Here is a 14442-nt window from a genome sequence, read left to right as displayed (position 1 = left end):
CATGGTTAATAAGCCACTGTGCATCAGAGTGTCAGCTCAGACTGTGAGCAGGTCCCTTCAGCCGGCAGGCAGCGGCAGGGCGGGGTGTCTTCTGCAACTGAACCAGGGCTTGGCCTGTTTTCCACCCCGAAAAAGCAAAAAACAAGGGCTGGGGTCGTGGCCCAGGGTAGAGGGCTTGCCTAGCATGCATGAGGCACTGGTTCCATCCCCGGCCCCACATTAAACAAACAAACAAAAAAGCAAAAACAAAACCCCGGGGGGTGCGCTTCCTAGAAGGTGTGTTTAAATTTAATAGAGAGCAGGGGGTCAGGGGCTGGGCTGTGGTGCACCCTCTCCCTCCCGTGGAGCTCAGCGATCCCATTGGCCATTCCAGCAGACTTCACTGGCTCTTGGGGAAGGGCTTGGGGACATCCCCAGGCTCTGTGGTCTCATCCCGTTACACACGTTGCCCCCGAGGCTGTACATTTTTATGTAATTTGTCCAGCTCTGCACACACATGCTGTAAGTCAGTGGGGAAGCCTGTGACTAAGCTTCTATCGCTGGTGACACAGAACCAGGGGAACAGTGTCCACATCGGTGAAATAGAGTCTCCCATATACTTCTGTGGTCACTTCCTGCTGAACTCAGGTCCTATGTTTTGGATCTGCACCCGACAATCCGGCCCCACGGCCTACCCACCCCAACTCCCTCTTCTGTGCCTTAGCAAATAAATTGTCAAATGAAATTTTTTGGCCATTAACAGCCAATAAGTTTCTCTTGTGAAGCTTTTTCCTTGCTGGTATTAGGACCAAATCCTTCAGAAATCTATTTTTGCGCTTCCCCTAGACAACATGAATCCGTTCTTCACAACTGTGGAGGACGCAGGTCTGAGATCAGGGTGGGCAGACGTGGTTTCTTCTGCAGCCTCTCTCCTTGGCCTACAAATGACTGTGTCCCATATCTGTCCCCTTTCTGTTTCTGTCCCAAAGTCTTTAAAATTGGGGAATAAAAAGTTTTTTAACTGAAAGGTGACATTGTGTGATCTTACTATGTACAACGTCATGTTCCGAAGTGTATGCACCTTGTGGAACGGTTAAGTCTAGCTGATTAACAAGTGGGACAGCTCATTTACTTATCAGGGTTTTGTGCTGAGAGAACAGAAGAACTCCCACAGTACACTCCTCAAGAATGCAGTGTGTCCCCATTCACTAGTCGCCTGGCTGTATACTAGATGTCCTGAAATTTATCCCCCACCCATTGTCCCAGGTCCCTGGTGACACCCTTCTATTTCAGGGGATCAACCTTTTTCTGACTTCGCGTGTGACTGGCATCAGGCAGGGTTTGTCTTTCTGTCTGCCTTACATCACCAACACAGGTTCACCCTGTGCTGGGTCATCCGTGCTGTCACAAATGCAGGATTTCATCTTTTTGTGGCTGAATAGTCTTCCATAGCATAATAGACTGAATTTTTTTTAAAACCCATTCATCCATTGGCGAACACTCAACCTGGCAAGGATTCCTTTCATAAGACCTCAGAAGCCCAGGCGAGGGGCTGGGGCATGGCTCTGTGGTCGAGCGCTTGCCTTAGCATGAGCAAGACCCAGGGTTCAGTCCCCCGTACCGCCAAACAAACACAAAAACCCCTCACAGGCACCAGAAGAATAAATAAGACCAATGAGGTGAGGGGATCACAGTCGATAGGTGGCGACGCGACCTACGGGACAGGAGGGAACACCTGCCCACACTGTGGCCCCCCCGGTCCTCGGGCTCTGCCTCTGTGGAGTGGCCAAACCAGGATCAAAAGTTTGAGAAAGATGTTACATTGTTGCTGTCCTGCACCATGTGGCACGGCCTACAACGGTTCTGTCTGTGCTGAACAGGTAGAGACATATTTTTCTTGTCATCTTTCCTTAAATAACACAGTGTAAACACTATTTACACAGCTTAGGTCGCGTTAGACGTTGTGAATAATCTAGAGGTGATTGAAGGCCCAGGGGAAGATTGTGGAGGTTATATGCACACCCCACACCATTTTCTATAAGGGACTTGAGCAATGGGGATTCTGGCATCTTCAGGGGGTGCTGGAGGGGCCCCCTGAGGATATCGAGGCAGGACCATATGCATCTGTCATGGGCTTCATATGCAGAGTATACATAAGGAACTCAAACAGCTCAATAGCAAGATACCAAGTAATCCGATTAAAAGGGGCAAACAATTTGAACAGACAGTTCTCAAAAAGACACACAGATGGCCAACAGGTGTATAAAAATGGGCCCACATCGCTAATCATCACGGCAATGCAAACTGAAACCACAAGAAAGCACCGCGATCCTGCGGCAGTGGCTGTTATCCAGCAGAGCACAGCCGAGCGCCGGCCAGATGGGAAGAAACAGGAGCCCACACACTGTGGGTGTAAATGACGACAGTCATCATGGAAGATAGTGTGGAGGGGCCTCAAAAACTCAGAGCTACCATAGGACCCCGCTTGCCCACTTCCGGTCTATCACCAAAGGCAGTGAAATCAGCCTGCAGAAGAGATACCCGTACGCCCCAGGCCACCGCAGCACCACTCAACAGGACCACGACATGGCGTCAACCTCACTGTCCGACAGAGGGGTGGATGATTTTGTGCCTTGAAGTGCAAACTGAAGTTACATGAGAGAAGGATGGTTTGAAAGACCTTGCCCCGTGCTTTGTGATTTGCATGTTGGAAGCCTCATGATCAACATTTTAGATGCTGGGTGACCGCAGCTCACACAAAGATATGTATTATGAAGGGTTCACAACTAAAATGGATCACTTTTTTTGAAGGAAGAAAAAAAAAATTGGAGGATTGCAAGTTTGAGGCCAGCCACAGCAATTTGGTGAAGCCCCAAGCAACTCAGTGAAACCCTACCTCAAAATAAAAAATAAAAAGGACTGGGGATGGGGCTCAGTGACAAAGTGCCCCTGGGTTGAATCTCCAGCACCAACAAAACAAAATGTCAATAGGGAGACAGTCCAGGGTGGGCAGATATGACGACTGTTCTGTCATGGAGGCCTGTCTCCACCCTCTTGCCTCCAGTGAGATGCCAGTGGCGAGGTAGCGTGTCCCTTCCTGGTGGGAGCACTTAGTTGCTTGTGCTTGCTGCTCAGGTAGCAGGGACTCGAGAAACACGGGGCGCTGCTGGAGGAGGTCACTGAGCCGCTGTGAGGGGACCTGCCCTGGGGAATCACCAGACCCGAAATGAACAAGCACCTTCGCTGCTTTGAACGGGGCGATTAGATTTTTCCATGCAGACCACCCCGTCCTGACTTACAGGCAGTTCAGAAGAAACAGGCTGGTTTCATACATTTCAACATCGAAATAAACACAAAGTCAAAAACCTGAAGTTGGACCTGTGTGACCGCAGATGTTCCACCTGTTTCAACGCCCAGCTTGAGTTTACCTGGACTGTAGAGGGCCAAGGAAAGTGCCAGTCAGGTGGCTGCGGAGGCAGCTTTGTTTCTTTTTAAAAATACAACAGTAATTAATAATAATAATAATAATAAACTAACTTATTGCCTCAAGAATGCTGAATTCAGATTGACCCAATACTTCAAAAACAACAGAAATAAACACAAAGTCAAAAACCTGAAGTTGGACCTGTGTGACCGCAGATGTTCCACCTGTTTCAACGCCCAGCTTGAGTTCAAAACAACAGAGCTTCATGTCTAAGTTGAATCCTTAACAGTCTGTGACCTGTATTTATTGTCACATATGAAGAAGCCCCCAGGGCATTTCAGGGTATTTTTGCTGGGGCGGGGCTCTAGCAGGAAAACTGATGCCTTTGCTGCTCGTGGGAGGACAGGGGTGAGCAGGTGTACCCACCCACCTGGCATCTGAACTCAGGCCACGTGTGCATGTCCACGTGCTGCTAGCCCATGGGATTCGAGGCCAGTCATCACAAAAGGATAGCCCCCCTGAGTCCAGGAAGGGAGGGAGGCCTGTCCATGGTCACCGGCTACAGCCTCACCTGGACATGCAACAGAGGACATTCCTGCCCGCTGCTCGGGAGCCAGGCTGGCATCGTTCAATGCCATTAGCCAGCAGGAGGGGCAGGAGAGGAAGACAGGTGCAGTGTCCCCCGGGAGCCTCAGAACTCAGGGAAGCGTCCCTAGAGGAGGCTGGTTGCCCCAAGCCTCAATAATAAGCTGACTTTGGGCAGGAGAAAAGGATACCTCAGCACAGCGTGCCCCGGGCGGCTGTGAGGGAATGCAGCCTGAGAACCAGCCTGTCTCATCCTTGCCAGGTGACTTGGAGCCAGTCTGTCCTTCTCTTGGGCCTTGGATTCCCCCTGAAGACCATGAGGGTCCTATGGGCAGGACCACGGGGCCAGGGCTGGGTTCTTCTGCTTCTGCCTGGCCTCCTCTCTAGGCCTCCTCGTGAGGCCCTACATCACAGGTGCCCAGTGCCTCTTCAGTGACAGTTTAAAGATGCACGCCCAATCATCACGATCACTTATTTCTAATTATACTAGAGAGTGATGGTAGCAAAAGGAGCCTAGTATTGACATAAAACAGATGGGCAGGCCAATGGAACCATATAGAAGACACACAGAAAACCCCACACGGATACAGTTATGCGATCCTTGACAAAGGGACCAAAAACATACACTGGAATAAAGACAGCCTTTTTGACAGATGGTGTGTTGGGGGGACACTAAATATCCACATTTAGAAGAATGAAACTTGATCCCTATCTCTCACCCAACACAAAAGCCAACTTAAAGTGGATCAAAGACCTCAGAACGAGACCAGAAACACTGCGACTGCGCCAAGAAAATATAAAAGGCCCAGGCACAGATTTCCTTAACCAGACCCCTAAAACTCAAGAAATAAAACCAAGTGGGACGGCGTCCAATTAAACAGCCTTCTGCACAGAAAATGAATCCAGAGGGTGCAGAGAGAGCCTGCAGAATGGGAGAAGATCTTTGCCAGAACTCGAAAAACCCAACACCAAAAAGAGATTCCATCAAATGGGCAAATGAGCTAACAGACATTTCTCAGAAGAAGGACTGCAAATGACCAACAAACCTATGAAACAATGTTCAACGTCCTCAACCATCAGGGAATGCAACACTGTAACTGGGGACAATGTAACCGGGGACGCCCCAGTTACAATGGCAGTCATCAGGAATACAATAACAATCAATGCTGGCGAGGATGCGGGAGAAAGGAACACTAGTGCATCGGCGGTGGGATTGCAAATAAAGGCAAGCCCGGTGGAAATCAGTGTGGATTCCTCAAAAGGTTAGGAACATGGTATAATAAATGATGTGTCACCCAGCTATTCCACTCCTCACTCTTTATCTATAAGAACTAAAATCAGCATGCTACAGCAACGCACGCACACCAATGCTTATAGCTGCGTGACTCACGATGAGCCAAGTTATAGAACCAGCCTAGGCCTCCGCCAACAGGTCAATGGGTAAAGAAAATGTGGTGTACATACACCATGGGGTTCTTCTGCTCAACCATAAAGAATGAGATTCTGTCATTTGCTGGTAAGTGAAAATTGAAATTATGCTAATTGAAATCAGCCAGACTCGGAGACAAGTGTTGAAGGTTTTCTCTCATATATAGAAGGTAGAGGGGAAAAGGGAGGGGTAGAAAAAGGGGATCTCATGAAATTAGAAGGGAGACAGTGGAGGCTTTTTGTCACCACCCCTCACAAAGAACGAGACTGAGGGTCAGAGGGGAACGTGTGCATGGTAGGCATGGGGATCTCCTCTGAGCTGGCTTTCCCTCCACGCGGACTTGCTTTCACAGATGGAATCTGAGCCACTGCTGGGTCTCTCCAGGTCACCCTCAGCACGCCCCCCCTGCTTTCACCAGCCCTCTATACAGCAACGTCCAGATCTCCACTTAGCCACCGTCCCCCATATCCCGAGTTGGCCTCACCCCCTCCCCCCAGGACCATCCGACATCTCGTCCTCCAGATTCTGTCTTCAGTCCCTCCACCCACAGCACTGAAACAATCCAGGCACCCCCTTACTCCAGAGCCATCGCTGGCTCCCTATTGCACAAGAGAGGAAGCCTGAGCTTACACAGGAGATGGAGGGTCACTGGACTGGCTGGGCATGTACTTATCCTATCCTCCACAGTAGGGTGAATGCTCACCCACAACTGAGTCTTAGAGAGGCTAAGTGACTTGCCCGGGGCCACACAAAGCCAGGGAGCAGCAGAGCAGGAATTCAAAACCTGGGCTTGGATCCGCCTACATTCCTTGCTCTCTGAGACTCTGCAGCCTGCTCTGTGGTGCTCAGAATAGTGAAGTTGAGCTGGAAACCTTCCCAACACCGAAGAAGGTGGGGTGTGGTGGGGTGACAGCAGAAAGACCGGATTCGCTTCCTGCAGAGAGGGGAAAGGGTATATCTCAAGGTCAAAGGCCGGAAGAGACAATCCACACACCCAGGATGTGTAAAGCCAGTCCCTTCTGCCTCCCTGTTCCATGCCCCCACCCAGAATGGCCGGCAGGTGCTCAGCACTTTAAGACCCTGACTCCAGACCAGCGAGGGTCACTGCCAGTCCCCTATTTTACAGATGAGGACGCTGAGGCTCAGTAGGTACCTTGCCTGCACCTAGGAGGCAGAGCCAGGCCTGGAATGCAGGCAACTGTAAAGGACGCGCCTCCACTGGCCTGAAGTGTGGCCTGGCGGTCCCTGCTATAAATATGGTGCTGACTCCCTGGTAACTCTAGCCTGGTGCTGCCTGCCCAGGCGCCTGGCCATAAATCCCAGAGTGGAGCCCGCCACCTCCTGCTGCGCTCCTGCTCTGCGGAATTTTCCTGATGCCCTAACAAGGTACCACATTTTTTTTTCCTACAGGCTCCAAATTATTGCGGGCAATGTTGAGCTAACTGTCTCTGAAATGGGGGGGGGGGTGCAGCAGACAACAAAGCCCTCCAAGGCCAGCCCAGCCACCTCCATGTGCAGGGTGGGGCCCCCTGGAGAGAGATCTGTTTGGGGCTCCAAGCAAACCAGTTGGGGACTTGCATTCAAGTCTCTGCTCCACCAGATGACCTTGGGCCAGTGCTTGCTTCAGAGCACTCTGCAGTGGGGTTGGCGTGTCCACAGTGTCCAGGACCAGCAGATAATTTGGTTCCTTTGTTTCTTTCTCTGGGTAGCAGCTTAACTAATGATTGAATAACAATAACAACAGCTAACAAGAAGCCAGGCTTAGCTTTGGGTCATTTAATTCCTACTGCACCATAAGGAGCTGATGTTCTATTATTGTCCCCGTTTAACAGATGAGAAAAACGAAGACCCTGTGCTCTTGTGTCATTTGCCCAAGGTCACACAGGTTGTGAGTGGAGAACTGAGATGTTCCTGTTGATGGAACAGGTCCAGGGATTGCGGACGAAAAACCAGGTAGAAGCATCTCAGGGCATCTTGTGTCCCTGTCGCTGTGGGGCAGGGATCCTAGGCAGGCCTGGACCTCAGGCCCCATAAGTAACATGCTCCCCTTGCCAGCCTGCCTGGATTCCTGCAGACCTGGCTCAGTGTCGGGCCCCATGCTTCACAGACAAAGACCACCACACAGGATTTTGTCACCAGGGAAACCAAGCCCAGAGTCTGCCCAGGGCCACCGTTCCAGCCAGAACAGACAGGGTCAGGATGGAGCACCGCCCTGCCTCCAAGCCCAAATATCTCTGTCCTGAGCAGTGAGGGACAGGGAGGCCCACAAGTCCTCCCGTCCCGGGCGACACACAGGCACTCAGCACCCATTCCATCACCCGGATGGCTAAATATTGTCCCTGCCTTCCTGAAATACTCATCTCCTTGCGGCTGGCTTTACAAGCTGCTGAAAGCAGGGCCATGTCCCTGGTGAAGGGAGAGTGCTATTCCGGGTTCGCGTCAGGTGTGGGGCACCGCCAGCCAGGAGGGGCTGTCTGCCGGCTCCCCCCCCCCCCCCCCCCCCCCCCCCGGCTCTGGAAGCCTGAGCAGCCTGCGAGCAATGCCTGGCAGCCGCACAGCTGGCGCCTGATGAAGAGGGCGAGGTCAGGCTGCTGTTGTCCATGTCCCCCTCCCCAGCACACACAGAGCCAGACCCAGGCACCAGGACTGTCGGTCAAACCATGCCCTGTGCTGCCCACAGCAGCTCTCAGGACGGCTCGGCAGGCCCAGGAAAGGTTTTAGGATAAGGCCTCTGTGGGCCAGAAGCAATCTGTGGCTTCCTAAGGAAGCCCTGCCGGAAGAGATGCCCAGGGCTCCGTCTCTCTGGGCTCCTGCCCTGGGGCCACTCACTTCCCCACGGGGACCAGGAGGTGCTCATACACGCCGGGCGGGTGCAGGCAAACCCTGTCACTGATCATTGCACTGAATTGCCACTGTCTCCATTTTCACCTGGGGACACTGAAACTCAGAGAAGTTAAGCCACTTGCCCAAGGTCACCCAACCTGGAGAGGAAAGAACTGGAGTTGAATCCACAGAGCCCAACTCCAGAGTCCCTGAGCAACCCCTGGATTAGGCTGTCCCCAGCCGCTCGCACCACTGCAGAGCTGCTCCTTTAACTGAGGGCAGCCAGGGGTAGCCAATCGCCACCACAGCCTCTGGCCCCAGAGAGAGTGGAGGGCATGTGGGCAGGCCCCAGAACCGACCACTTCTCCGCTCACCTGTGGCCTTGGCAATTTCTAGCCTAGAGGGTTCTGGGGCTCGTGGGGCCCTTGCTTCATGCCGGTGGGCAGGGGACTCAGGAATTCCCAGCCATCTCAGACTCCCAAGGAATCTATGGGCTGTCCCCCAGTTAAACGTTCACTCACACTGATTTGCAAGTGTCAAGGGCCTGTGCCACCCTGAGCCCACCTCAGGGTCTGGCCCGGGTCTAAGTCCCTGCCTCCCTGTGGGCCAGCAGCTCCCCTCCCTGGGCTGGCAGCCTGGGACTTCCTGCCCTAGCCACGGGGAGCAGGGGTGTGGAAGAACTTGACTTTGAAAGCGAAGCTTCCCCAGGCTCGAAGCCCTGGCGTCACAAGAGGAGGACGGGGGTCCAGCCCCACAGCTGCCTGCAGCCTGCAGGGGCCCAGTGCCCTCAGCGACCGGCGGCCTCGGCTCTGCAACCGGAGCCCTGGCGAGTAAATATAGCGCTGCCACTCACCGGCCGAGGGGCCCTCGCCGTCCGACATGGTGCAGAAGATGGGGCAGCCGCTGGCCACCAGCCTGCAGGGACACTCAAGACTCCTCAGTGGCTGTCACCCACCCAGTAGGGATTGGGGCTGTTCCGTGTCCAGCCCCTAGGCAGTGTCCCGCCTCGGCCAGCCCGGCCACCCCCCCATGCTGGGCTGGGCAGATAAGAGCGTGCTTCAGTGCCAGGAGCCCGTGCGATTGGTGGATAATTCTGGGCACTGCCCTCCCCTGCCTGGGGCCTCTCCCAGGCAGCCCCGGAATGTTGCTGAGAAGCTGCTGCACCCCGGGTGCACGGAGGGCCCCCAGGATCCCCGTGCCTGGGATCTCAAGAACGCCCGTTCATTCTCCACCTGAGACTGATCCTGCCCACCCAGCCAGGGACATGTGTGGGCCTTTAGGGACAGAGGACGAGAGGTGATGCTGCCATCGAGTAGCGCTGATACCAGGAACCACATTACCGCACTTGTCCTGGTCCCTGCGGGCCGTCTGGATGGCCACACCATGTCTGTGACACAGATGGAGTTAAGTGGCCCACCCAAGGCAACCCGGCCCACGAGGGGTGTGACCGGGACCTGGAGCCAGGCTGTCTGTCTCCAAAGCCACAGGAAGGCCTGACCTGGCCTTGGATTGTTTGGCTGAGAGCAGCCAATGCTTTGGAGCACCTACGGGTGCAGACTGCTCCATATGTGTTGGGGAGAGCAGGGAGGGAAGGCCTCCAGGCAGCCAAGTGGTTCCGTGGTGCTCAGAGAACATGAGCACCTCAAGCTCACCACGCACTTGTTTCGCCGCAGCACGCAGAGGTTGCCGGTGGCTCACTGAGAAGAGCCGGTTATGACCCTGCAGGGCTGGGGGCTTCCAGGAAGAGCCGGCATTTAGTTCCTTGTTATGGGACAAGACAGTTTTCTCAGGGCAGGTGCAAAGGTCAGAGGAGCCTAAGCCAATAAGCCTGTCGGGGATCCCCAGCTGGGGCTAAAGGCGGTGGTGATCCCCAGGAAAGAAGGACAGTACTTGTGAAAGGGAGGCATTCAGGGCTGGGGAAAGCCAGGGAGGCTTCCTGGAAGAGGGGCAGATGCTGGTGCTGAGGATCAACCAGCCTCAGAAAACGGAGAGGGTGTGGAGTCGCAGGGCAGGGGTCCTCGGCCCCACTCCACCGAACGTTCCCTCCTCCCCCTTCCGCATCTGGATGCCAGCCCAGGACTACTAAGTCCCAGCTGGAAGCCCAGCTGCTCTGTGGCAGGGCGTGGGGCAGTGAGCACGGGCATCAGGGGAAAAGGCAGATGTGGGTCTCAAGGACAGAAGCCAATTTCCCCCTCAAGATCCTCACCTGGGGATGGGTCCTCGAAGACTAACCAGTGGGAAGGGTCACAGGTTTCAGATATCCCCCAGGTCAGCATAGCTGGCACTGTATCCCCAGCGCAGGGGCATGGCAGGGAAGGGGGCTGGTGGCCTCTGGAACTGAGGCCAGTTGTAGATACCAGAGAGGAGCAGGGGCTGGGGTCAGGCCTGCCTCCGGGCCCCGCGTTGCTTATGGCTGTGGGCACCTTGCCGCCCCCTCCACACTTGGTCCCTGTGTCACCCCAACTGTGGAGCGCTAATGAGCACCTCCTGTGTCCAGTTCCTAGGCCAGGCTTGGGAGCAGGAAGAACCTGTCCCTGCCATCAGGCATACACAGTCCCATGTGACAATGCAGAACACCTGCTCTGAGCCCCTAGTATGGGCAGATTTCATGGAACAGTGACTTACCTCCGGGGGTCCCGGGAGACTGCCACGGTCCAGGCCAGGCGCCCTGGGGGTGCCACATGCCCTGGAGGGGGCTGCTGCAGAGATCCCAGGGAGGGCCTCTTCTTGGTCACTGCCTGGTGGGCTGCAAGAACAGGCCTAGAGGGAGCCTGGTGGCAGAGGGACCTGGGTCAGATGCCAGCTCTGCCAGCCCTCCCTGGTGAGGAGAACAAACCAGTCCCTGGCCTTGGTTTCCTGCCTGTGAGGGGCTGCAATGGAAAGGACCACCAGGGCAGAGATGCCCCCAAGGGGCGTCCCACCTCCCCACCCTACAGCCGTCTGTCCGTCTGTCCCTACGTCCGCCCCCCCCCACAGCCCAGTGCCGGCTCCTGCATGCAGTCCGCTTCCCCTTCCTGTCCCTGGCTGGAGTCCCTTCCTGTTCTCTTTATTGTGGGAACATGTGTCACAGCGAAAAAACAACTCAACTCGCCACTCCTGAGGTCTTCGCAGTCGCATGCCCCCCCCAATGTGCTAGCAAGTGGATGTGGGGGTGTGCGCGGGTGTGAGTGTGTGTGGGCCTGGCAGCGTGCATGTGAGGAGGCGAGCGTGGCAATGTGGGGGACCTGTGAGCACAGATGGGTGCCGGCGTAGGAGCTGTACCCACATCGGGGCGGGTGCGAGGTGTGCACACGCCCTCGGCTGCTACCGGCTCATCAGAAATCCCACTTCTCCCAGGTGGTCTGTGTGCCCACCAGCCCCTGGGGGGCTGCAAGTGTTTGATGCCAATTTCAACCACTACTTGGTGGGCACCACAACATGGTGGCTGCTCCTAGTGCTTGAAAGAGACCTGGGGGCAGCCTGTTGAGGCTCACAGCTCACGGGGGCCTGGTAGGGGCACCAGTGGAGGAACTGAGGTCAAGAAGGAAGGACAGGTGGTCAGACCTTGGTAGAGGGTCCTTGGGCAGAGACCTGGAGGTGGGGAACGGGTGGGGGAGCAGGCAGGAGGAGAGGGCTTGTAGGGGGAAGGGGCTTGGAACAGCCTAGGAATAGTGAGAGAACTGGTCATGCAGGAATTGGGGCCATTTGAAGTGGAACAGGGCAATGGGAGAGGACACCCGTCTACTGGACATCAGTGGGGCCGGCCCCAAGCTGGGCGTCCAAATGAGGCAGGTTGGCGAGGGCCCCGCTTCCCATCCCCGCCAACGCACAGGCCGTCCCCACCTCAGGAGTCCCACGCCTCCTCCCTGGTGGCACCCCTCTCCCTGGGCCTTTGGTTCCTCTGTAAATAGGGGCAGGATGGTGGGTGAACATGGAACCTCAGGTGGGGCCTTGGTGGCCATGACTGGAAGGACAGGCCGTATTGAGTGGGACCACGCCTGCTAGGTGTGGCCTTGGGCAGGCCGCCTGCCACCGGACATGGCAGGAGGATGGGATGCCTGAAGCTCCTCGAGGGCCTGGCCAGTGACACTGGCACGACTTCCACAGCCTCAGGCCAGAACAGATGCCCCCTGCAGCCCAGGGAGAGCCCTGAGCCTGAGACACAGGCACGCATCTGCACACACACATACACGTGACTCAGACACACGTGACTCGGACACACGTGACTCAGGCATGCAGCCCCGCATACACATTGCCACCCAGAGACAGGGACCATGGGAACACAGTGAGACACAGGGAGACAAGAGCTGCTGCCCATGTAATGCTCACACACAGGGGTCCATACATGTGGACCTCACACCCCGCCACGGATTGCACACAAATATGGACACAAAAGGAGCACACGTGTGTGCACATGCATACACACACACACACACACACACACACACTCCAGCAAAGCGTGGGAATTAATTCCCTCCCCAGCCCAGATACCCCTAAGCTGATCGCCACCTGGGTGGCCTTGGACAACCCTCCCAGACTCCAGGCTCCCGGCCAGGAAAGAAGCCTGAGAGGCCCCTCCAGCTGCACTGAGTGTCCCTGGGGTGTGAAAAGTGGGACTCTCCTGGGTCCCTTGGGGATAACTCCTCATATCTGGGGTGGAAGCAAAGAAGACATTGTCATTAGTGAAGGGGGACAGGAGCTGGCAGGAAGGCCTCCCAGGCTCAAACTCTCAGGCTCCATAGCAGGATGAGGCTCTGGGGGCTGTGCCTCTGCCCTCTGGCACAGGGAGAGGGCACGACCCCTTGTCTGTGTCACAGGGTCCCTGGGTTACAGAGCAGCCGGTCAGGCTGGCCTCGTGGCAGGTATTCAACAGAGGTAAGTGCCCCTCCATCAGTATCAATGCTCCTCCTTACCCAGGGAGGGGCTAGCTCTTTCCCTGGTACCAGGGCCACCCAAGCCACATAGGCCCTGCCCTTGGGATAGGGATTGAGGGGGCCACACAGCTGCTGTCACCCCCTGGGGCCCACCAAAGCCAAACCATCAGAGTTGAGCCCGAGGAGAGGAGCAGGATGGAGATGGCCCTGTGCCCCTGTCCTGCCAGCATGGACCTGGAACTCTCCCTGGCCCTCTGGAAGGGCAGGTCTCCTGCTGCAGCTGCCCCCTCCCCTGCCCAGGCCCCTCCAGGGTGGGTGCTGCCCAGTGAGGCAGCTCCAGTGGGCCTGGGCCTCCTCCAGGACCCAACCCCTTGTCAAGCTGCCCTTTCCACCCGTCACTCTCCTTGGCAGGGAGAACTCCCAGGCTGGGCCTCTGGCTGGGGTGGGCATACCTGGCTGCCCAGGGTCTGACTGGCCAGTAGGGGCTGCCCACAGAGGACAGTGCCAAGGGTATGACTATGGTTTCCATAAGCTAGAAGGACTTACAGGTAAGGGGCTTGCTCTAGAAGAAATCAATGTTTTTAATACTCCAGTAAAAGTGGGCATGACTCTCCCCTCCATGACCCTGCTTCAGAGACATGCCCCTCCCTCAAGTATCCCCACACCCAAGCCCCAGGTAGCCCCTGTGTCTGTCCAACATCCCGTTGGAGTTACTTATGGACATCCAGGCAGAGATGGGAGGTTGTCCCAAGCCCAGCAGAGGCCAGGGTGGATGTGGATTTATGAGTCACCCAACCCTTGTGACCCTCCTGACTCTGGACCACTGTAAAGAACTCAGTGCCTTCTTGACCATGACTGCCAGGAGAAGCCAGCTCAGGCTCCCTAACAAGACCCCATCCAGAACCTTCTAGGTAGGCAGCTATTTGCTGGGACCATGGGGCACAGCCTCAGTCCACCCACATTGGCGGAGGAGGGCCACCAACCCAGGACCCAGAGCAGAAAGGAAGAAAATCCCACCTTTTCAGGCTAGATCAAGACTCACCCATCCCTGCAGGCCAAGGCCCCTGAGGTCACCCCTAGCCCAGCCTGGGCTACTAGCCAGCTGGCTGGGATAGCTGGGTCATTTCAGAGTCCCTTTTCGGGGGTCCCCTAGGAGTGGCAGCAGCTGGGTGCTGAGGAGGCACAGTCAGGGGTGCAGATCCAAAGTACTGCGCCTCCCCACATCCTGCACTCAGGTTTCCACGCGAGGGAACCTGCAGAAAAGGCCCACTGCCCAAGTCACACGGGAGGGAGGAGAAGGCCGGGTGGGCACGGGACTCTCCAGAGCTGCCTGGGGTGAGGGGGGGGCA

At 55.9% G+C, this 14442-nt stretch overlaps 1 protein-coding gene across 2 annotated transcripts in view; it reads right to left on the bottom strand.

Annotated features, from left to right (window-relative positions):
• The window catches only part of Eml1 (EMAP like 1), a 161879-nt gene extending 150993 nt beyond the window's left edge, over window positions 1-10886 (bottom strand). Inside the window, exon 1 of one of the 2 annotated variants that reach the window (XM_078050837.1) lies at window positions 10866-10886. Coding sequence is in view for 1 of the 2 variants with exons in the window: in XM_005333907.5 (XP_005333964.2) it covers window positions 9094-9121 (28 nt within the window). In the remaining variant the exon portion in view is untranslated. Of the gene's footprint in view, window positions 1-9093; window positions 9261-10865 lie in introns of those variants that run through there. The other variant, XM_005333907.5, reaches the window with a different exon arrangement.
• Window positions 10887-14442: the final 3556 nt, after the last annotated feature.

Source organism: Ictidomys tridecemlineatus, chromosome 5 (genome assembly GCF_052094955.1).
Source record: "Ictidomys tridecemlineatus isolate mIctTri1 chromosome 5, mIctTri1.hap1, whole genome shotgun sequence".
In the NCBI taxonomy this organism is placed as follows: Eukaryota; Metazoa; Chordata; class Mammalia; order Rodentia; family Sciuridae; genus Ictidomys; species Ictidomys tridecemlineatus.
Note: the sequence above shows the minus strand (reverse complement) of the source record. Positions and strands in the feature narration are given on the sequence as shown.